We start from the raw sequence: 25,426 nt of genomic DNA, 5'->3' as shown, positions 1-25,426 counted from the left end.
GTTAGGAAGACTATACCTCCGTCCTCTTCAATATCACCTAGCTGTTTACTGGAAAAAGGACAAGACGATAGAAGCGGTCTCGATCCCCATTTCCGAGAAGATGAAGTCTTGCCTGACTTGGTGGAAGGACAGTATCAGCCTCAGAGAGGGTCTGCCCCTGGCTGTTCAGACTCCCAACCACGTTCTCTTCTCGGACGCATCGGACACAGGCTGGGGCGCGACATTAGACGGTCGGGAATGCTCGGGAACTTGGAACTCGAGTCAAAGGACAATGCATATCAACTGCAAGGAGCTACTGGCAGTTCATCTGGCCTTGAAAAGCTTCAAGTCTCTCCTTCAAGGCAAAGTGGTGGAGGTGAACTCGGACAACACCACGGCTTTGGCGTACATCTCCAAGCAAGGAGGGACCCACTCTATGACGTTGTACGAGATCGCAAGGGACCTCCTCACTTGGTCAAAAGGTCTAAACATTTCGCTAGTAACGAGGTTCATCCAAGGCAGCTTGAATGTCATGGCAGATTGCCTCAGTCGAAAGGGACAAATCATTCCAACAGAATGGACCCTACACAAGGATGTGTGCAAGAGACTTTGGGCCACATGGGGCCAGCCAACCATAGATCTCTTCGCAACCTCGATGACCAAGAGGCTCCCAATATATTGCTCACCAATCCCGGACCCAGCAGCAGTTCATATAGATGCCTTTCTCCTAGATTGGTCACATCTAGACCTATATGCATTCCCCCCGTTCAAGATTGTCAACAAGGTACTGCAGAAGTTCGCCTCTCACGAAGGGACAAGGTTGACGTTAGTTGCTCCCCTCTGGCCCGCGAGAGAATGGTTCACCGAGGTACTTCGATGGCTAGTGGACGTTCCCAGAACGCTTCCTCTAAGGGTGGACCTTCTACGTCAGCCACACGTAAAGAAGGTACACCAAGGCCTCCACGCTCTTTGTCTGACTGCCTTCAGACTATCGAAAGACTCTCGAGAGCTAGAGGCTTTTCGAAGGAGGCAGCCAGGGCGATTGCTAGAGCAAGGAGGACATCCACCCTTAGAGTCTACCAATCGAAGTGGGAAGTCTTCCGAAACTGGTGCAAGTCAGTATCGGTATCCTCGACCAGTACCTCTGTAACTCAAATAGCTGACTTCCTTTTATACCTGAGGAAAGAACGATCTCTTTCAGCTCCCACTATCAAGGGTTACAGAAGCATGTTGGCATCAGTCTTCCGTCACAGAGGCTTAGATCTTTCCAACAACAAAGATCTACAGGACCTCCTTAAGTCTTTTGAGACCACGAAGGAGCGTCGTTTGGCTACACCTGGTTGGAATTTAGACGTGGTACTAAGATTCCTCATGTCAGAAAGGTTCGAGCCGCTACAATCAGCCTCCTTTCAAGATCTCACTTTAAAGACTCTTTTCCTGGTTTGCTTAGCCACAGCTAAAAGAGTCAGTGAGATTCACGCCTTCAGCAGGAACATCGGATTTTCATCTGAAACGGCTACATGTTCTCTACAACTTGGTTTTCTAGCCAAAAACGAGCTACCTTCTCGTCCTTGGCCGAAATCGTTCGATATTCCAAGCCTATCAAATATGGTTGGAAATGAACTAGAAAGAGTCTTATGCCCTGTGAGAGCTCTTAAGTTCTATTTAAGACGAACTAAACCTTTACGAGGACAGTCAGAAGCTTTATGGTGTTCAGTTAAGAAACCATCTTTGCCTATGTCAAAGAATGCTTTATCCTATTTTATCAGACTATTAATACGAGAAGCTCATTCACATCTGAGTGAAGAAGACCAAGCTTTGCTGAAGGTAAGGACACATGAAGTTAGAGCTGTCGCAACTTCAGTGGCCTTTAAACAAAATAGATCTCTGCGAAGTATAATGGACGCAACCTATTGGAGAAGCAAGTCAGTGTTCGCGTCTTTTTATCTTAAGGATGTCCAGTCTCTTTACGAGAACTGCTACACTCTGGGACCATTCGTAGCAGCGAGTGCAGTAGTGGGTGAGGGCTCGACCACTACAATCCCCTAATTCCATAACCTTTTTAATCTTTCTCTTGAAATGTTTTTTATTGTTGTTTTTGGGTTGTCCGGAAGGCTAAGAAGCCTTTCGCATCCTGGTTGATTTGGCGGGTGGTCAAATTCTTTTCTTGAGAAGCGCCTAGATTAGAGGTTTTGATGAGGTCCTGTGGTATGGATTGGAACCCTTCATACTTCAGATCCTAGGGGTTGCTCAGCATCCTAAGAGGATCGCGAGGCTCCGTAAGGAAGACGTACTTAAAAAGGCAGAGTAATTGTTCAAGTCGACTTCCTTACCAGGTACCTATTTATTTTATTTTTGTTATTTTGATAACTTCTAAAATGAAATAAAAAATCCTTAGCTCATAATAATGTAAACATTTATTGCTGGTCTCTACCCACCCCCCTGGGTGTGAATCAGCTATTATAATCACCGGCTAAGTTAAATATTGAAAAATGTTATTATGATAATAAAATAAATTTTTGAATATACTTACCCGGTGATTATAAATTAAAGGACCCTCCCTTCCTCCCCAATAGAGACGCAGTGGTCCGAGGAGAAAATTGAGTTCTTTGTTTACAATGAGTACTGGGTACTTGGACGACAGATGGCGCTGTTGAAGTACACCCCCTACCTGCATAGCGATCGCTGGCGGATTTTTTCCGTAGAGTTTTCTGTCGAGCAGCAGAGCTGCAGCTATTATAATCACCGGGTAAGTATATTCAAAAATTTATTTTATTATCAAAATAACATTTTTATCCACATGTATATGAATAATAAACAGATGCTTAAAATTATCTAATTAAAGAAAACTACTTATTGAAAGGGATGTGAAAATTATTGGTAATAGCAGTACTAACAGGGTTATTTTGATGAATAAAAACTAATTTTTGTTGTGTTTTAAACCTATTACTGTATTTATACAATAATTCTAAACTATCCAGGCCCACAGATATAATAGAATTATCAGCCCAGACTACACAAAATATAAGGGAGTTAACTAAAGGTGACCTAGCGATTCATTATATATCTGCAGGGCTACCTGTCTCAGTTTCATCAGTTAAACAAAGACAGAAGTGTCTGTGGCATTCACAGATCATGAATACAGTCTAATGTAAATAATTAATTTGTAAGAACAAAATATTCTTGCATTATTGAAAATTAGATATTGCCACCTATGTATCATATCAAATACAAAGATACTGTTTTCTGTTTACATTTGTGGTCTTGTAACTTCTCTGCTTACATATTTCTTGGTTAAAGATAGTGAGAAAAATTGTCATTTGCAATTGAGGCCAGGTTCTCCTCCAACTTAAATGTCTTAGTTATTAAATAATTTATTGTATGACTTAATCCTTATTACAGGTTCCTTATTTGACTACTTTAAACCATATATGTTTACAGTGATTCAAGTTTTAATTGCTTTGTATCTTTAAAAACAAGATTATTTTAAACTATTGTGTTTCCTACAGCCTGGGTGTAGACGAAATCCGTAGTGCCAGCTACACGCCAAGTGATGCTATTTTTTCAGGATTGTATTCCTACCATGTTGCTAATAATACATGGGTGAAATTAAGGGAAGATGTAGCAGGAAACCCAATTGGACCTCAAGACATAAAGTCCCGCATTGGACATTCTATGCTTTTCCATACTGTGAGTATTGTTTGTAGATTTTTATAATTGTATTCTATGTAATACAAAAGTTGAATTTTGTAATCACTGTATGCTGTTTGAAGATAAATAATTTTAGATTAATTAATACTCTTCACTATGTTAGGTTATTTTGTTTCTGTATTTTCAATATTTAACTTAGCCGGTGATTATAATAGCTGCAACTCTGTTGCTCGACAGAAAACTCTAAGGAAAAAATTCGCCAGCGATCGCTACACAGGTAGGGGGTGTACCTAACAGCGCCATCTGTCGTCCAGATACCCAGTACTCATTGTAAACAAAGAACTCAATTTTCTCTCTGTCGAGCTATCGACAAGACGCTCTTATTCGCTGTTGCTAAACTGGAGTTTTTTCACAACTAATTGGTGAAGTACTTTATTCTAGTTTTGAGCTTTCGCTATGCAGGTGTTTTATCTTCATCTTAAATCTTGAACTCGTTTTGGATAGATTTAATTATGGTGACAAAGAGAGTATGGACTTTCTTTCACTTTTAAATGGCCGACCCTTCCCTTAGACGGAAGTGTGTTTAGGCTTTTAGTAATTATCTTATCACGTTATAGATTTTCCTCTATATATTTTATATCTCTCCGCCTTTATTAGGCCTCTTCGATTAACTTTCCATTTATTATAAACATATAAAAATAAATTTTAATGTTTTGTTTATATAGACCTTTCCTGAGAGTAGGCGGTCCTAACTTGGGAACCGAAGTTAATCAACGTTGAGCCCTTTATATCGTAATTAGCTTTTAAAGAGCTAAGGATTTAAAACTTTTTAAATGTAATATTTTATGAAAGAATTTCTTTGATAGTCTTCGTACTGTTTTCAAAGATGAACTAACGTTTAGTTTTTTTTTTTTATGCTACGCAGTTGTTGACGTTCAGGACGTTCAACATGCGCTCTATCGTTACGATAGAGAGAGAGTGTATCACGGTTTCACTTTGCAGTAAGAGTAAATCGATACTGACGTTTTGTTCATTCTTTCTTAGCTTAAATGTTTTAAATTCTATTTTAAAGGAACTTTTTATTTGAAAAACCTTTCAGTTTTTTCCTTTAGTCAAATAACATGTTTTTTTGACGAAATATAATTGGGCTCTTCTCTTAGGTGCGAAATCAAGAGAGAAAGAGAGAGAGAGATAGAGACGGAGGGAGAGAGAGGAGAGAAAACGTTCCGTTCAAGCGGGTAACGTTGTTCTCGTGTTACTCGCGTCCCTAGTCGCTGTACGGGGAGGAAGGATAAAACGTTTTTAGGTTTTTATTCTCGTCCCCAGGCTATGTGCGGTGAGAGATTGAAAACGTAGTTATATGAACTAGTGTTTAGTCTCTTTCCCAGCCACTGATTTTTTTTTATCTTAAAATATGTTTTCTGTTTTTGCTGGTATTAATGAGCTTGCATTATACGACTGATTTCGTAATTACTACCTTTTAATGAAGGGTAGAATTGCGTGTTTCAGGTAGAAATAAGTGCAAAACAGAAAATCGAAGTGATAAAGTGATATGCGCAAAGTGTTACAGTGTTGCGTCCTAGGCGCAAAGTGTTACAGTGTTGCGTCCGAGGGTTCGTCTGTTCGTGCCTGTCGTTCACCTAGTCCGGGACCTCTTACATGCTCCCAAGCCCAGGGGAGAAGTAATGTCAAACGACTTATGGGTTCGAGAGGCCTTGACCAACGAACAGACGTTTTCCCTCTATGGTATCGGGTGTATCTTACCAAGATCTCCCCTACCATAAGACGAGAGAGACGTTGTTTCTCCTCGCCATCCGAAGGCTTTTCGCATAAGAAACCTGTCACAAGGTTTCGAAGCCCTTAAGCGAAAGTCAGTCCTTTCAGGACAGGTCCAGCGTCCTGGTTACAACCATTAGGACAGCTCTGACCCTATGCAGTCATCGGATAACTGCTCGCCGCCTAACAAAAGCGTAACACAGACTCCGAGAGTCTTTTTTTGTAGGCAAAGTGTTGCGGTCACAGACGTTACCCTCGTCTATTACCACAACCATTTCCGTTGATCCTTAAGGGGTTGTATGGCATAACATGCAGTATATGCTTGCCTCCCTTATGGAAGACTATTCTGCCGATTAGTCCGTTGAGTCTAGCCGTTTATCTCATCGATATCCTGGCTTTCAGCCAACCTAACGTTCCTTTGTGCTTTCTGTTGACGTTGGCGTAGCTTAGTCACGTCAGTCAGGTTGTTTAGAACCACACTCGATGCGGTCTCGTGTGGTTTTTCAGCCGCATTTGGACGTTAGGCCACTTGCTGATGCTCCTGTTGACGTTCAAGACGTTCACTAACAATCGGAGTTGACTTGTTTTGACGCTGTGCGTCAACCTCCACATTCTAGAGTTGTTTTGACTGCTCAGTCTAGGCAGTCAAAGCAGTCTCGAGTGGACGCTGTGCGTTCTCACGCACCTGTTGTGGTTGACAGTTCAGTTGTTGACAGTTCACAGACTGTCAAGCAGTTACATGACGTTGCGTTCTGGTCCGCTACTAATGCACCAGTGAGTGTGGACTCTGCTTGTAAAGCATTGCCACCACGGTAGGTCTCTCCCTTGCTTGAGACTCAGCTTTTATCGGACAAGGTTCCTGTAGATGAGGAAGTTGCTGTTCCCCCTCCTACTGATATTCCCTTGAGGACTCTGTCAGATGGAGAGGAGCCTAAAGCTGCTTAGCCTCCTATGGACTTTAATTAAATCATGATGATTTTTTTAAGGATCTTTGTCCGGATCTTATTGTAATTGCTGCTCCTCGTTCGCCTAAACATCAGAGCTTACACTAGGCCTAGCTACTTCGAAGCCGTTGTTTTTAAGCTAGTGCTCTCTCGCTCTCCTAGAGAGTTTTACGTTGGCTAGGCGACTGGTTTTTCACCAGGAGGAGTTTGGGGGATACAGCCTTTGCTTTCCCTTCTTTTAAACTGGTTTATAGAGAGAGAGTCTAATATGACACGAGAGAAGTTCTCGGCTTGGGAGTTCATGCCTCTGCCCAGATAGACTTCTCAATTCTCGTAGACTCTCCCTGGCGCCTGGCCAGGAGACGCTCCAAGTTGTTTACAGGTCAACTTCACAGCTGTTTTCGAGCCTTTGAAGTTTTGCTGTACAATTATGTCACGCATAACAAGGCTTTCAGGGATGGTAAACGGTACCGCCTCAGTCGCTAACCCCGTCTGTTGCCACACCTGCTCCCGTAGACCCTAAATGGGCTTTGCTGCAAGACATGCAGTCCAAGCTTGCGTCCTTGATAGAGGACTTTAATGCGGAGAAGGTTGCTACCAAACCTTCTGGCCAACAACCTTCCAACCGGTCGGTTGTGCGCCCTGTTGACGCTGAGGTAACCTACTCGCGTCTGCCAGTTGAGGTGGTTCCTCCACCGATGCGACCCAGTGTGGGTTGCCAGCCGCACGTTGACGTTAAGCGACGCTCGGAGGTGGTTGTTGACGTTCAGGACGTTCAACAACCAGCAGAGGTGACTTGTTTTGACGCAGTGCGTCAACCTCAGCAACCCGGTAGGGTGTTGACTGCACAACCCAGACGGTCTAGACAGTCTCGGGTTGACGCTGTGCTTCCTCGCGCACCCATGGTTGTTGACAGTTCACAGACTGTGCAGCAGTTCCATGATATTGCGTCCGGCTCCGTCACGCATCCACCAGTGCGACCGGACTCAGCGAGCCAGACGTTGCCCACTCCGTTGCCGTTTCCTCATCAGTTTTCGGATGAGGAACCCTCTGATGAGGACGTTGCTGAACAACAAGACGATCAGCCCCCATAATAGATCAAGCCCTGCTATCCATCCAGAAGATGCTGAAGAAGGAACGCTGCTCAGTCAGGCTGTGGATGAGTCTGGTAGGGACGCTGTCATCCGTGGAACAATTTGTGTCACTAGGAAGACTACACCTCCGTCCTCTTCAATACCATCTAGCTTTTCACTGGAAAAAGGACAAGACGCTAGAAGCGGTCTCGATCCCGGTTTCCGAAAAGATAAAGGCTTGTCTGACTTGGTGGAAGGACAATATCAACCTAAGAGAGGGTCTTCCCCTGGCTGTTCAGACTCCCTACCACGTTCTCTTCTCGGACGCATCGGACGTGGGCTGGGGCGCGACACTAGACGGTCGGGAATGCTCAGGACTGTGGAACTCGAGTCAGAGGAGCATGCATATCAACTGCAAGGAGCTGTTGGCAGTACATCTGGCCTTGAAAAGCTTCAAGTCTCTCCTTCGAGGCAAAGTGGTGGAAGTTAACTCGGACATCACCACGGCCTTGGCGTACATCTCCAAACAAGGAGGTACCCACTCACTGACGTTGTACGAGATCACAAGGGACCTGCTCATCTGGTCAAAAGGTCAAGACATCTCCCTAATAACGAGGTTCATCCAAGGCGACTTGAACGTCATAGCAGATTGTCTCAGTCGGAAAGGGCAAGTAATTCCAACCGAATGGACCCTCCACAAGGATGTGTGCAAGAGACTTTGGGCCACTTGGGGTAATACCATCCATAGATCTCTTTGCTACCTTGCTGACCAAGAGGCTTCCTATCTATTGCTCTCCAGTCCCGGACCCAGCAGCAATACATATAGATGCTTTCCTCCTAGATTGGTCACATCTGGATCTCTACGCATTCCCACCGTTCAAGATTGTCAACAAGGTACTGCAGAAGTTCGCCTCTCACGAAGGGACAAGGTTGACGCTAGTTGCTCCCCTCTGGCCCGCGAGAGAATGGTTCACCAAGGTACTTCGATGGCTAGTAGACGTTCCCAGAACACTTCCCCTAAGGGTGGACCTTCTACGTCAGCCACACGTAAAGAAGGTACACCAAGGCCTCCACGCTCTTCGTCTGACTGCCTTCAGACTATCGAAAGACTCTCGAGAGCTAGAGGCTTTTCGAAGGAGGCAGCCAGAACGATTGCTAGAGCAAGGAGAACATCCACCCTTAGAGTCTACCAATCGAAGTGGGAAATCTTCCGAAACTGGTGCAAGTCAGTATCCGTATCCTCGACCAGTACCTCTGTAACTCAAATAGCTGACTTCCTCTTATATCTGAGGAAAGAACGATCTCTTTCAGCTCCCACTATCAAGGGTTACAGAAGCATGTTGGCATCAGTCTTCCGTCACAGAGGTTTAGATATTTCCAACAATAAAGATCTACAGGACCTCCTTAAGTCTTTTGAGACCACGAAGGAGCGTCGTTTGGCTACACCTGGTTGGAATTTAGACGTGGTACTAAGATTCCTTATGTCAGACAGGTTCGAGCCGCTACAATCAGCCTCCCTGAAAGATCTCACCTTAAAGACTCTTTTCCTGGTATGCTTAGCCACAGCTAAAAGAGTCAGTGAGATTCATGCCTTCAGCAAGAACATCAGATTCTCATCTGAAACGGCTACATGTTCTCTACAACTTGGTTTTCTAGCCAAAAACGAGCTGCCTTCTCGACCTTGGCCAAAATCGTTCGATATTCCAAGCTTATCGAAGATGGTTGGAAATGAACTAGAAAGAGTCTTATGCCCTGTAAGAGCTCTTAAGTTCTATTTAAAACGAACTAAACCTTTACGAGGCCCGTCTGAAGCTTTATGGTGTTCAGTTAAGAAACCATCTTTGCCTATGTCAAAGAATGCTTTATCCTATTTTATCAGACTGTTAATACGAGAAGCTCATTCCCATCTGAGTGAGGAAGACCAAGCTTTGCTGAAGGTAAGGACACACGAAGTTAGAGCTGTCGCTACTTCCGTGGCCTTTAAACAAAATAGATCTCTGCGAAGTATAATGGACGCAACCTATTGGAGAAGCAAGTCAGTGTTCGCGTCTTTTTATCTTAAGGATGTCCAGTCTCTTTACGAGGACTGCTACACTCTGGGACCATTCGTAACAGCGAGTGCAGTAGTGGGTGAGGGCTCAACCACTACAATTCCCTAATTCCATAACCTTTTAATCTTTCTCTTGAAATGTTGTTTTTGGGTTGTCCGGAAGGCTAAGAAGCCTTTCGCATCCTGGTTGATTTGGCGGGTGGTCAAAGTCATTTCTTGAGAGCGCCTAGATTAAGGGTTTTGATGAGGTCCTGTTGTATGGGTTGCAACCCTTGATACTTCAGATCCTAGGGGTCGCTCAGCATCCTAAGAGGATCGCGAGGCTCCGTAAGGAAGACGTACTTAAAAAGGCAGAGTAATTGTTCAAGTCGACTTCCTTACCAGGTACCTATTTATTTTGTTTTTGTTATTTTGATAACTTCTAAAATGAAATAAAAATTCTTAGCTCATAATGATGTAAACATATTTTGCTGGTCTCTACCCACCCCCCTGGGTGTGAATCAGCTATTATAATCACCGGCTAAGTTAAATATTGAAAGATGTTATTTTGATTATAAAATAAATTTTTGAATATACTTACCCGGTGATTATAAATTAAAGGACCCTCCCTTCCTCCCCAATAGAGACGCAGTGGACCGAGGAGAAATTTGAGTTCTTTGTTTACAATGAGTACTGGGTATCTGGACGACTGATGGCGCTGTTAGGTACACCCCCTACCTGTGTAGCGATCGCTGGCGAATTTTTTCCTTAGAGTTTTCTGTCGAGCAACAGAGTTGCAGCTATTATAATCACCGGGTAAGTATATTCAAAAATTTATTTTATAATCAAAATAACATTTTTCTGTGGGGGCAAGACTTGCTTGTACTAACCACTACTTGGAATGGTCAGTTCATTGATATTCAGCTATTGTATTTACTTGTTTTAGCCTCTATATAAAGTAGCATCTATGGCATAGCTGCTATACTGCCACCAACCTGCCATGTCGCAAGAGGTAAGTGGAAGAACCTGGGTTCCAGAAAAATAACAACAAAGACCCGGATCCAAAGTAATGACATTGTACCTGGAGGTTTGATATGTCTCCCTCCTTCTCTCTCTTGTTACTTTTATTTATATGTGTCTTATTGCTATATATTGTTGGTAAAGATTTCGTTTCTATAGTTTGAAGTACCGTATTTCCCGTGTCATAAGACGCTACAAATAATTTTTGATAAAAAAAAGGGAAATTGAGGATTTTACAACCTATAGTAGCAACAATCCCTAGTCGGCGAATTCTAGTGTGATTTTTTGTCTGGCACAGTAAATTTTCATATTTTGGGTGTATTATGAAATACATACATACACATACCAAGGCACTTCCCTCAATTTTGGGGGTTAGACGACATCAAACTAATGAAACAAAAAAGGGGACCTCTCCTCTCTACGTTCCTCCCAGCCTGACAAGGGACTCAACTAAGTTCGGCTGGTACTGCTAGGGTGGCACAGCCCACCCTCTCCCGTTATCCACCACAGATTAAGCTTCATAACACTGAATCCCCTACTGCTGCTACCTCCGCAGTCATCCAAGGCACCGGAGGAAGCAGCAGGGCCTACCGGAACTGCGTCACAATTGCTCACCATTCATTCCTATTTCTAGCCCGTTCTCACCCTCACAACTTTGTTCCTAACCCTATCTACTCGAGATACACCAGCCATACTCCTTAGACACTTCATCTCAAACACATTCAAATTCCGTCTCTCCGTCACTTTCATTCCCTACAACTCCGATCCATACATCACAGTTAGTACAATCACTTTCTCTTACAGAACTCTATTTGCATTCATGCCCAACCCTCTATTTTTCACTACTCCCTTAACTGCCCCCAACACTTTGCATCCTTCATTCACTCTCTGACGTACATCTGCTTCCACTCCACCATTTCCTGTAACAACAGACCCCAAGTACTTAAACTGATCCACCTCCTCAAGTAACTCTCCATTCAACATGACATTCAACCACGCAACACCTTTCCTTCTCGTACATCTCATAACCTTACTCTTACCCACATCTCATAACCTTACTCTTACCCACATTAACTCTCAACTTCCTTCTTTCACACACCCTTCCAAATTCTGTCACTAATCGGCCAAGCTTCTCTTCCGCGTCTGCAACCAGCACAGTATCATCCCCAAACAACAACTGATTTACCTCCCATTCATGGTCATTCTCGTTTACCAGTTTCAATCCTCGTCCAAGCACTCGAGCATTCACCTCTCTCACCACTCCATCAACATCGTCGTCGGCGCCCACTCGTGTCCGAGTATTGGGTTCTGTCGTTAGCCATCAGCCTCCTATCAGAAGAAGGGTGGAGGAAACGACAGAATGCCAGTAGCTGGGTATATTGTTTTGGGTGGTCGTGGCTTTGCAACGGCCACGCACACACACTTGGCCCACATCGTTTTCACCGCGGCTCAAGACATATGAGACAGGCGGCTTCTCCGATGTTGGTTGCATCGGGCTGCCGGGTTCTTGTTATGTCAAGGCCCACCTTGTTGCCTGCCCGATAGGCATTGCCCTCTTCTGCCGGTGCTGGGAAGCTCCGCCGTTGGGGTCTTGTTTGGTTTGGTTTGGTTTGATTTTGGAGTTTTCCTTCTCCTAGCCTTTGCCTATCTGAAATAAAGGAGAAGGCCTACAGGGGTCCAGTCTTGGTCTGGTCTCTCAGAACTGGCCTTAGCGGTATGGTTGAGCCTGCCAGGGTGGATAAACTACCCCACCGCCATTGCCTAGCCCATCATTGAGACACTCAAGCCCCTCAACATACAAGTTAAACAACCACGGCGACATCACACATCCCTGTCTCGGCCCCACTCTCACCGGAAACCAATCGCTCACTTCATTTCCTATCCTAACACATGCTTTACTACCTTTGTAGAAACTTTTCACTGCTTGCAACAACCTTCCACCAACTCCATATAACCTCATCATATTCCACATTGCTTCCCTATCAACTCTATCATACGCTTTCTCCAGATCCATAAACGCAACTTACACATCCTTACCCTTTGCTAAAAATTTCTCATATCTGCCTAACTGTAAAAATCTGATTCATACAACCCCTACCTCTTCTTAAACTACCCTGTACTTCTAAGTTTGCATTCTCTGTTTTATCCTTAATCCTATTAATCAGTACTCTACCATACACTTTTCCAACTACACTCAACAAACTAATACCCCTTGAATTACAACACTCATGCACATCTCCCTTACCCTTGTATAGTGGTACAATACACGCACAAACCTAATCTACTGGTACCATTGACAACACAAAACACATTAAACAATCTCACCAACCATTCAAGTACAGTCACACCCCCCTCCTTCAACATCTCAGCTCTCACACCATCCATACCAGATGCTTTTCCTACTCTCGTTTCATCTATTGCTCTCCTCACTTCCTCTCTTGTAATCTCTCTCTCATTCTCATCTCCCATCACTGGCACCTCAACACCTGCAACAGCAATTATATCTGCCTCCCTATTATCCTCAACATTCAGTAAACTTTAAAAATACTCCGCCCACCTTTTCCTTGCCTCCTCTCTTTTTAAAAACCTTCCATTTTCATCTTTCGCTGTCTCTTCAATTCTTGAACCAGCCTTCCTTACTCTTTTCACTTCTTTCCAGAACTTCTTATTCTCGTCATATGAATGACCCAATCCCTGACCCCACCTCAGGTCAGCTGCCCTCTTTGCCTCACTTACCTTGCGCGTTACTTCCACATTTTTCTCTCTATATCTTTCATACTTCTCTACACTATTACTCTGCAGCCATTCTTCAAAAGCCTTCTTTTTCTCTTCCACTTTTACCTTCACTCCTTCATTCCACCATTCACTGCCCTTCCTCATGCTGCCTACAACAAACTCCTTGTCACACACATCACTTGCAATCCCCACAAAATTTTCTTATACTAACTTCCACTCCTCCTCTAAATTACCAGTTTCTCTTACTTTCACGTCGTCATATGCCATTTTCAACTTTTCTTGATATTTACTTTTTCCCCCTGGTTTTATTAGCTCTTCAACCCTCACTAGCTCCCTTTTACATCCACCTACTCTATTCCCCCACTCTTGCTACAACTAATTTTCCTTCCACCAAAAAATGATCAGACATACCATTAGCCATACCCCTAAACATGTGCACATCTTTCAATCTTCCAAACATTCTCTTAGTTATCAACACATAATCCATTAACGCCCTTTCTACCACTATTCCATTTGCCACTCTTACCCATATATATTTGTTTTTATCTTTCTTTTTGAAAAAGCTAGAACTTATCACCATCTCTTGCTCAACACACATATCTACCAGTCTCTCACCACTCTCATTTTCACCTGGTATGCCATACTTCCCAATGACACCTTCTACCTCTCCAGTACATCAAAGAAATTACAAAATTATTACTTTATTACAAAATATGAAATGAGAAAACAGATAAATACAGTACTGCATAAACAATAATACATCCTAGCATCATCTGCTTGGGCAGCTTGGATACCATTAGTTGGCATGTTTGCATGTAGATGGCTTAGCGAGTTATCATCTGTCCACCAAAACAAAAAGAAATATCTTGTCTCCATTAATCAAAGAAAGTGCATTAAAGATGAATTTATGTATTACATATGAATGATAATTGTACTGTAGGCTTATATTTTATATCTGGTGTGTGTAAGCGTTTGTATGTCATTACTGAGGTGTTTGAGAGTTGTCTAACTCCCTTATAAAACTTTATCTTAGTGTTAAGATGCAGGGTACTTTTTGGGGCATTTTTGAGGAAGAAAAAGTTTCTTATGACATGGGAAATACGGTAATTACTATTCTCTGAAATAATTAGTATTATAATTTTTTTTCTAATGATTCTTGTAAATATTATAGATTTGATATTTGTGCATCATTTGTTAGCTTTACCTTTTTTGATAGTGCTTTCAATATAGAAAAAAAAGTTTTTGAGATACGCGTTGTAGTTGCCAGTTGGTGAATTTTGAAAGAAATTCTCTGAAATTTGTTGCATCAGTTTTGACACTGACTTTACTGAAATAAGAAAAGGAAAATCTGAAATATTTAGTTGATTGTATTCTCAGCAACAGTTTTGCCTGTAGTTTTGCTAGCAAGCAGAAAAGGTGATGCAATAACAACTCCTTTCTCTGTCTTCAAAAGAATATGGGAAACCTAGAAATTGGATGGTGAGCAGTAAAATCTATAATTTTATTTTATATCCTCTGTTCTTTATTACACACTAAACTAATATTTAAATAATGCTTTTCTGTATTCAGTGATCCCTCGTTTTTCGTGGTAGATAGGTTCGAAGACTGGCCGTAATACACTAATTGAATTTCCGGGAAGTACAGACACCATATTTATTTAATTATTTAACATGTAGTTGGACTTTTTTGAACCCTCCCTGTATTGTTAACAACTTGCTCTTTACTCTATTAATAACAGGGACAACTTTTAAGCAACATGAAATCAGTAGGTAGGTTTACAGTACTATATGACAAGGGCTAAATAACAGTAGTAAGCTATATATAAGTTTACCATACAGTAGAGAGGTTACTGTACTGTATAGCAAAGTACCTGTACTTTATTGCATGTAATACCGTACAGTAACACTTAAGATTAAAAAAAATAAAGATTGTTACTGCACTCATCATAAAAGAAGTTGAAGTTAAACTTGAATGATGATGGTGATTAATTTGCTGCGCAGTAAAAATGACGACGATGAAGGTGATGGTGACTTTTACTGCGCAGCTGGTGATTGTATTTTACGTCTCTTCAGACGGCTGTGGGATTTCCTGGGATACCTCTTCCACTTCCTCCAGAGGTGTAACCATAGTAGTAGTTAGGTTGCAGAGTTTGGCAAGTTGTTCCAAAGTCCAGACAGTTTGGTTGACAACTTCTTCCATTTCTTGCTGTTTTTTCTTCCTCTCTCATCAAGTTCATCAAGTTTTCGAGGTCTGCATTGGTTAGCAGCTGGGAATGGCAGTCTGGTAATTCGTCAACATCTCCTGTGGTCATGTCTGCAGAGTCCTCACCTCCAATGATCGCAGCCAACTGTACAGCTTTCTGTACTGTGGAGTGTTGGATTTCAGCAGATGTAAATCCTTTGTCATCGTAAACAACCCTGGGCCACAACTTTTTCCAGCTGGCTTTAATGGTGGCAGGCTTCATTTCTTGCAATGCCTTCTGGATATTTTGGAGGCACATAGCAATTGTGTACTGCCGTCAGTATGCCTTCAAGTTGAAATTTTCATTGTCTTAGGCAGCATGCACGGAAGCAACCAGGTTTGCCAGGGTATTCCTCTTGTATAGGGCCTTGAACGCCCTGATAATCCCCTGTTCCATTGTCTGAATAAGGTATGTTGTGTTGGGCGGCAGGAATTCAATCTGAACCCCATCATATGATAGAACAGTAGCATGGCCACCAGTGTTATCCATAAAGAGAAGGATTTTGAATGGTCAGCCCTTCTCTGATAGATACACCTTGACTTGCAGGTTAGAACTGGTGGAACCAGTCGGAGGTCAGCATCTTTGTTCTCCAAGCCTTCGGATTGATCCAGTGTACGGGTAGCAGATTCTATTTTTGTTTTTTAAAGCCATTTGGGTTTTATACTAGTAAATAATCCCTGGCTTTAATGAAAATCGTGCAGCAGTGCCATACGTCTCGATGGTCACACGTTCCTTGTGTGCTTTAAAGCCAGAGGCCTTTGATTCCTCTTTGAACAGGAAAGTTCGTAACAGCATTCTTTTCCAAAACAAGCCCGTCTTGTCCATATTAAAATTTTTTTGGGCTTATATCCAGCGATCGTATCAGTGGAAGTAGCCTCACCATGTTTGGATAATGTTCATATCCAAGGTTATGTTCTTCTTTCAGCAGTTTGCTATCCATATGACCAGAGCAGCTTCTATGTGGAAGATCGGTTTATTACAAGCCATAACCACTCTCTTCGCTGACTTATTAAAGATGATGGCCACCATCTTTCTAATGTTAGCCTCATCCTTCTTGGTGTAGCGAATGGTGGATTCGTTCACGCCAAACTGGCGGGCCAGAGCCGCAAATGTTCTCCCTTCCTTCAACATATCCAGAAATTTCACCTTCTCAACGATCGTCATCATTCTTCTTTTGTGTTTAGGCCCAGTACTAGCCTTGGAAGAAGCAGCATGCTTGGGAGCCATTGGGGTGGGGGCTTCAAATTGAAGGGAAGTTCAAGACAAAGAAACCACAAAAAACATGCACAGCACAGCGTAGAGTAAACCACTCGGCGTGAAAACCTTGAAGCAAAGTGGCCGCGAGTTACAGACAAGGGGAGATGCTGTGGGATTTGGATCTGAGCATCTGTCAAAGCATTAATCACAGCCCTTCTTACACCGCACTTCATTGCCAAGATGGTACACATTGTGTTTTTCCAACAACCGGACACGGTACTACAGTAGGGTCCCGAATTATGCGAGAATTTGGTCGATCAATGACCTCGTATAAATGGAAAATCGCATATTTCGAAACACACAACGAACAGAAACAATTCCATTGGGGCCATGGCAACCAGCAACTTGCCTATTCAAACGTGTTTACCACCCATTTCCAATACTTTCTATGTACTATACTATATTTTATTATAATATCAAATTGTTCTTGTAAACAAATCAAACATTTAATATACTTTAAAATTCTAATAACTTGAAAAAAGCTTAAAATTACAACCAGGATGGGTGTAAACACCGTATATTTCCCGTTATAACACGACCCAAAATACAGACAAATTTTAATGTTTGTCACATTTATTGTATAAGACAACTGGTGAATAGCAAAACCATCACTCTATAGACTAGCTTTTGTTGTATCATTGAAAATCCAGAATTATCAAATTAAGGCGATTTTATATCATGCGTTTCCTAAACACTCCAAAAAGCACGATAAAAAACGACAACCAATGTTTTGTTTACGTTTTTCTCTGATCATAACGAAGAAACAGACGCATTTACACATCTGTGTATAGGTTAGTTTTTTAATTGACAGCAATCTTACCAAGTATTGATTATATGTTGATTTTGTAATTACCAATATTCTACTTAATTTTTCTTAGAACTTCCAAATAAATGAAGTGAATGCCAGTTATATAATTTTTTATTTATGTCGCCGCCTGAAACGGAAACCTTCCATTCGTTTACTGTACGCTCTATCTTCGATCATAATAAACAAACGAAGGCATTAAACACGCATGATCAAAGTGATAAACGATGATATTAAAAGCTTTTAGTAAATATGTTATTACAAATATTTACCGTATCTATATAATTTCCTACATACGTAGCAAAGCAGGAAAACTTTTTTTTTTTATTGCGTGTAATCAACAGGAACAAAGTGCCGCTACTGACAGAATGATAATTTACGATAATTTTAAACTGTTACGAAAGATAATTGTCCTTTCCATATCCAAAATACTTTTCCTAACTTCAGTTGTAAGTCAACTTGTACCCACCTCAATTATGGAACCGTCAGGAAAAAAAAAAAAAGAAGAAGAAGAAAGTACTAGGCCGGGTTTTAAGGTCGTTGAACAATTAGGTTATCACTATAACGTTCGACGTGACAGAGATGGTGCGAGTTTGGAGAAAGTAAGGAAAATTTAATCATGATTGCTTTTAATATAATTAATACTTTGTGAAGCCTCAAAGATTTCATTTGTTACAGAGAGAGAGAGAGAGAGAGAGAGTGTGTGTGTGTGTTTTAAAAGTACTTAACAAAAATATGATAGATTAAAACACATTGGTGCTTATGTAATATTAACTAACTGTATAGATGGTTTGAATAAGTTAAGAAATGGTATAAACAATACTTTGTTGCTGTATTCTTACGCGCATATTGAGAGCGGCAGCTGGACATCAGCTGATCTGATCACAGCCAGAAGTAAAACAAAAAGAAGTCAGCAATACTTGATTTTTAAAACACACCCGAAATTCAAAAACAAATGCACATGTTTTCTTAAACTGCAATTAACTATTGAAGAGTAGCAATTTTCTAGAATAAAATGATGTTTCCTAAAAAATTGTGGTTTGCTGACGAAATCGGATACCGTATTTTAAGCTATGATTGAAATGGATGTAAACACGGTATATTTTTTTTTTTTTTGTTTCGTATTTAATTGACACTTTGAGAAAACCGATTTTGGTTTCTTCATCTATTAGTAAGTATTGTATAACACAAAAAGAGAGAGAGAGAGAGAGAGAGAGAGAGAGAATGAATTGGCTGTTGTAATCGAATGCCGTGTTTAGAGAGAGAGAGAGAGAGAGAGATTTTTATAATTATACTTTGTACTCAACAAAACCAATCTTTGCTAATCAAAAGTATACTGTTTAAAATATGACAAAATATTGCCGACTCGTTACCGAAGTTTAGGCTGTTCACTTCCGATAAACGACCCCAGTCTACTCGTGAAAACCTTGAACGCCCGAAGGGAAAAATAAAGCTTTTATGTATACTGTACTAAAAAAAATAGTGCTTTAATATACCATCATTAAAACTACCATTAAAATTATCGAAAAGTTGGAGAAAGATAAACATTGCCGAGAACGTAACCACAATTCTGTTTACATTTTGTCAGCTGGACTCGCACAGTTGATTTCATTGTTGAAGTGGAATTTTATCCTTAAATAGGCTATTTATAATGAAATTATGTTAATAAGATGTAATGTTAATATTGTTGTGTAACATTTATTATAAATCACCGTACGTATTTAGGGCTACCAATATACTTAAAAAGATAATAGATTTGATACATTTTGTAGTGCTTGACTAACAGACTTTGAACAGCTTCGCAGATACAGAAAATTTATTTTTGAAAAATAGCTATCGCATAAAAGGGGAATCGTATAATTCGAACACGTATAATTCGGGACCCTACTGTATATGGATATTGCATCCCAGATGGTTCTTTCTTTTGTCATTTGAGTTACAAGTTCAAATATATGTTTTTTGCTATTTTATGCTTGCTTTGTTGTTCCTAGACGAGGAAATACTATTTATAAATAATATTTTAATGGATTTAATGAGAAATTTTAGGGTTTTGATATATTGTAATTTTTCTGACATTTTCCTGAAAATCCACCATATATTTTTCATATATATACAGTACAGTATATTAAAATATCCGCAAATTTGTGAATCCACGATAGTTGAACTATGAAGTAGCGAGGGGTCACTGTACTTAAATTAGGTATAGTACTTTCATTTATTTCAGTTTATGAAGGATTACTGTACTGTACTATGTTAAATCCTTTCAGTTTCGTAATATTTAACCTTAATCACAATCTTTGTTGGTGTTTATGTTGGATCCTCTTTCCTCCTTTTACCTTTCAGGACATGGTAGGTAGGTGGTGGTATAACAGTCCCCCAGGAGGTGAGAAGTACATGGCAATTAGAGAGATAATTTTTATTATTTTGTATTATTATTTTTAAATATTAAACTTAGCCGGTGAATATATAATAGCTGACGTCTCGGACGGCTCGACAGAAAAACACAAAAACTCGCGAGCGATCGCCATGAAGGTTGCGGGTGTGCCCACCAGCGCCAACTATCGGCCAGATACCGCATATACATGTAAACAGCTCCAGATCTTCTCTGTCGGTCTTGTCGACAAGTTGATTCCATTACTCGCTGTTGACCTGGAGTTTTTCATCATTCTTGGTGAAGTACTTCTTTTTGGTTTTGAGCTTTCGCAGTGCAGGTGTTTTTATCTTCAATTAAAACTCTTGAACTCTTTTTTGGATAGATTTTATTGTTGATGACTTTGGATTGTTTTTGGATTTTCTTTGACTTTTCAAAATGGCTGACCCTTCTCCAATTCCTAAATTTCGTAAATGTAATGCTAGGGATTGTAACAAACGTCTTCCAAAGGCCTCTCTCGACCCACATACCGTGTGTTCTAATTGCCGGGGTAAAACCTGTCAATTAGGAGATCGGTGTGATGAGTGCGTGGTACTTTCGGAATTCGACTGGCTAGAGTTTGATAAGTATTCTCGTAAGCTAGAGAGAGATAGGGTGAGGAGAAGTTCCTCTAGATCATTAGAATTTTCCTCCTCCCATGCCCCGGAACCTAATCCTTCCCCAGTAGTAGTTGTGCCTGAACCTTCTACTAGCACTCATGAACCATCAATGCGGGATATGTTGCGTGCCATTCAAGCGTTGGGCGAGAGAGTTGAATCTTTGGCTACGGACCGTAATCAACTCATGGCGGATGTAAAAGTGTTAAAGTGTCAGAGTGCCACATTAGAAAATCGTGGGGATAAAGTGATTAGTGCGCAAAGTGTTATCAGTGTTGCGACCGAGGGTTCGTCTGTTCGTGCTTGTCGTTCGCCTAGTCCGAGACCTCTTGCAAGCTCCCATGCACCAGGGAGAAGTAATGTCGTAGGACTTATGGGGACGAGAGGCTTTAACCAACGAACAGACGTTCCCTCTATGGTTTCGGGCGTGTCTCGTCAAGACCGCCCCTACCATAAGACGAGCGAGGTGGTTTTCTCCTCGTCATCCGAAGGCTTCTCGCGTAAGAAACCATGGAGCAAGGTTTCTAGACCCTTAAAGCGGAAGTCAGTCCCTTCAGGACAGGTCCAGCGTCCTGGCTGTAGCCATTGGGACAGCTCTGACCCTGTGCAGTCATCGGAAGACTGCTCGCCGCCTAAACAAAAGCGTAACACGGGCTCCGAGAGTCTTAGTTTAGGCAATGTTTTGCCGTCACAGACGTTACCATCGTCTCGACCCGTACCGACTCCCGTTGATCCTAAATGGGTTGTCCTGCAGGATATGCAGAATAAGCTTGCCTCCCTTATGGAGGAGTATACTGTTGAGCAGGTTCACGATGATCCTCGCCGTTACGCTGATCGAGATCCTGGCCGTCAGCCGCCCAAACGAGCCTTTGCTCGTCCTGTTGACGTTGACGTTACAAAGTCACGTCAGTCACGTGATTTGGAGCCTCACTCGATGCAGTCCCGTGTTGACTTTCAGCCGCTTGTGGACGTTCAGCCGCTGCCGCATGCTCGTGTTGACGTTCAGGACGTTCGCCAACCAGCTAAATTGACTTGTTTTGACGTTGAGCGTCAAGCACCGCAGTCAAGAGTTGTTTTAACTGCTCAATCTAGGCAGTCAAGGCAGTCTCGACTTGACGTCGAGCGTCCTCCCGCTCCTGTTGTTGTTGCTAGTCAGTCCGTTAAGCAGTTACATGACGTAGCGTCCTGGACTGCTACTGATGCTCCTTTGCGTGTGGACTCTGCTTGTCAAACATTGCCACCAAGGCAGGTCTCTCCCTTGCTTGAGACTCATCAGTTGTCGGACGAGGTTCCTTCAGATGAGGACGTTGCTGATCCTCCTCCTAATGATAATCCTTTGGACGTTTTATCAGACGTAGAAGAGCCTAAGGCTGTGCAACCTTCGATGGATTTTAAGAAAATCATGATGAGTTTCAAGGATCTTTTCCCAGATCATTTTGTTACTGTTGCTCCTCGTTCGCCTCCGTCTGAGTTTGCGCTAGGCTTAGCTGCTACCAAGCCTGCCTTTACTAAGCTAGTGCTTTCTCGCTCTTCTAAGAGGGCTTTACGTCTTCTAGGCGACTGGTTGGTTACCAGGAGGAGTTTGGGGAAGACGGCCTTTGCCTTCCCACCTTTTAAGCTAGCTTCTAGATCGAGCGTCTGGTATGACACGGGAGAAGTTCTCGGCTTGGGAGTCCCTGCCTCTGCCCAGGGTGACTTCTCAAGCCTCGTAGACTCTCCCCGTCGCCTGGCCATGAGACGCTCTAAAATTTGTTGGTCCTCCTCGGACCTTGACCATCTCCTTAAAGGCGTATACAGGGCCTTCGAAGTTTTTAACTTTCTAGATTGGTCTCTAGGAGCATTAAGTAGGAAGATCTCGTCTGCTGACCAAGATGTATCCTTACTTATTATGTCTTGTATGGACAAAGCCATCCGTGATGGCTCCAATGAGCTCGCCTCCACCTTTACGTCTGGAGTCTTGAAGAAGAGAGAAACCCTTTGCTCTTTCCTTTCAGCAGGAGTTACTCCCTGTCAAAGATTGGAACTGCTCTTTGCTCCCTTATCGGCTGCCTTGTTTCCACAACAGCTGATTAAGGACATTGCTGTTTCGCTTGTGCAGGACACACATGACCTGATGGCTTCTTCTGCTCGCAAGGGAGCTCCTTCTTCATCCTTTGTTGTGAGACCCAGAATCGAGACTCCTGCGTCTAGGTTTATCCCGCCCTTTCGTGGCAGAGCTCCCAGCAGGGGAGGCTCTCGTGCCGAGGGAAAGAGAGGTAAGAGGAGAGGAGCCAAGTCCTCCCGTGGCAGAGTCTGACTGCCCACGTCCTCAGACAGCGGTAGGGGCCAGACTGAACAACTTCTGGCAGGCCTGGGAGAAGAGGGGTGCAGACCAAGAGTCTGTGCTGTTGCTCAAGGAGGGGTACAAAATACCTTTTGTACGCAGACCTCCTCTAGTAACAGCTCCCATAGACCTCTCTCCCAGGTATCGAGAGGAGTCAAAGAGACAAGCTCTACATCACGAAGTGTCTCTGTTGCTAGAGAAGGGAGCGGTGGTGAAAGTCTCGGACCTTCAATCACCGGGGTTTTACAACCGTCTCTTCCTAGTCCCAAAACATACAGGAGGTTGGAGGCCAGTGCTAGACGTCAGTGCGCTCAACGTTTTTGTTACGAAAACAAAATTTACAATGGAGACCACGAAGTCCGTCTTAGCAGCGGTCAGAGAGGGAGACTGGATGGTCTCTCTCGACCTGCGAGATGCGTACTTCCACATTCCTATACACCCAGATTCCCAACCGTTTCTGAGGTTTGTTTACAGGAATGTGGTGTACCAGTTTCGAGCACTGTGCTTCGGCCTCAGTCCTGCTCCTCTCGTGTTTACGAGGCTCATGAGGAATGTGGCAAAATTCCTTCATTTATCGGGAATTCGAGCCTCCCTGTACTTGGACGACTGGCTTCTCAGAGCATCGTCCAGTCATCGCTGTCTGCAGGATCTACACTGGACGTTGGGTCTGGCAAAGGAGTTGGGACTTTTGGTCAACTTAGAAAAGTCTCAACTGATTCCATCCCAGACGATTCTCTATTTGGGGATGGAGATTCGCAGTCTAGTTTTTCGGGCTTTTCCGTCTGCCACCCGAATAGAACAAGCCCTGCTCAAAGTCCGACTCATGCTGAAAAGAGAACGTTGTTCAGTAAGAAGTTGGATGAGTTTCATAGGGACTCTGTCATCCCTGGAGCAGTTTGTCTCGCTAGGGAGACTTCACCTTCGCCCTCTCCAGTTCCATCTAGACTCTCACTGGAACAAGAGCAAGACTTTAGAAGCTGTATCAATCCCGGTCTCCGAGCCAGTAAAAGCATGCCTGAACTGGTGGGACAGCAACATAAGTCTGAGAGAGGGTCTGTCCCTAGCAGTCAAGAACCCAAACCACGTGTTGTTCTCAGACGCGTCGGATTTGGGTTGGGGTGCGACTCTGGACGGTCGGGAATGCTCGGGTCTTTGGACCTCAGTTCAGAAGAGCATGCACATCAACGGCAAGGAGCTATTAGCAGTCCACTTGGCCTTGATGAATTTCGAGAGCATTCTTCGAAACAAGGTGGTAGAGGTCAATTCAGACAACACCACAGCTTTGGCGTACATCTCCAAGCAAGGAGGCACTCACTCCCACACACTGTACGTGATCGCAAGGGACCTCCTCATATGGTCAAAAAATCGAGGCATCTCCCTGTTGACAAGATTCATCCAGGGGGACTTGAACGTCTTGGCAGACTGTCTCAGTCGGAGAGGTCAGGTGATCCCCACGGAATGGACCCTCCACAAGGACGTGTGCAAGAGTCTTTGGGCGAATTGGGGTCAACCCACCATAGACCTCTTTGCCACCTCGTTGACCAAAAGGCTCCCAATCTATTGCTCGCCAGTCCCAGATCCAGAGGCGATCCACATAGACGCGTTTCTACTGGACTGGTCTCACCTGGACTTGTATGCATTCCCACCATTCAAGATAGTCAACAAGGTACTGCAGAAGTTCGCCTCTCACGAAGGGACAAGGTTGACGTTGGTTGCTCCCCTCTGGCCCGCGAGAGAGTGGTTCACAGAGGTACTTCAATGGCTGGTAGACATTCCAAGGAGTCTTCCTCTAAGGATAGATCTCTTACGGCAGCCCCACGTAAAGGATCTTCATCAAAGCCTCCCCGCGCTTCGTCTGACTGCCTTCAGACTATCGAAAGACTCTCAAGAGCTCGAGGCTTTTCGAAGGAGGCAGCCAGAGCGATTGCGAGAGCTAGGAGAGCTTCTACCATCAAAGTATACCAGTCGAAGTGGGAAGTCTTTCGAGACTGGTGCAAGTCAGCATCTGTTTCCTCTTCCAGTACCTCTGTAGCCCAAATCGCAGACTTTCTCTTACATCTGAGAAATGTTCGCTCCCTCTCAGCACCCACTATTAAGGGCTACAGGAGCATGTTGGCTTCGGTCTTTAGACATAGAGGCTTAGATCTTTCCAATAATAAAGATCTCCAAGATCTCCTTAAGTCTTTCGAGACCTCTAAGGAACGTCGTATGGCAACTCCTGGATGGAACTTAGACGTGGTCCTAAGGTTCCTGATGTCAGACAGGTTTGAGCCATTACATTCAGCCTCCCTAAAGGATCTCACCCTCAAGACACTTTTCTTAGTGTGCTTGGCTTCGGCTAAAAGGGTCAGTGAGATTCATGCCTTCAGTAAGAACATCGGCTTTTCCACAGATAAAGCCACATGTTCACTTCAGCTTGGTTTCTTGGCCAAAAATGAACTGCCTTCTCGTCCTTGGCCTAAGTCATTTGATATACCTTGCCTGTCAGAGATCGTAGGCAACGAACTTGAAAGAGTACTGTGTCCAGTTAGAGCTCTTAAGTTCTACTTAGCTCGTACTAAGTC

At 42.9% G+C, this 25,426-nt stretch overlaps 1 protein-coding gene across 2 annotated transcripts in view; it reads left to right on the top strand.

Annotated features, from left to right (window-relative positions):
• LOC137643907 (muskelin-like) overlaps positions 1-25,426 on the top strand; it is a 163,285-nt gene that overhangs the window by 106,727 nt on the left and 31,132 nt on the right. For both annotated transcript variants that reach the window (XM_068376658.1, XM_068376657.1), the window contains exon 11: positions 3,489-3,669. In XM_068376658.1, the coding sequence (XP_068232759.1) occupies positions 3,489-3,669 (181 nt within the window). The remainder of the gene's footprint in view (positions 1-3,488; positions 3,670-25,426) is intronic.

This window comes from Palaemon carinicauda, chromosome 7 (assembly GCF_036898095.1).
Source record: "Palaemon carinicauda isolate YSFRI2023 chromosome 7, ASM3689809v2, whole genome shotgun sequence".
Classification (NCBI taxonomy): domain Eukaryota; kingdom Metazoa; phylum Arthropoda; class Malacostraca; order Decapoda; family Palaemonidae; genus Palaemon; species Palaemon carinicauda.
This window is presented reverse-complemented; position numbering and strand designations above follow the sequence as displayed.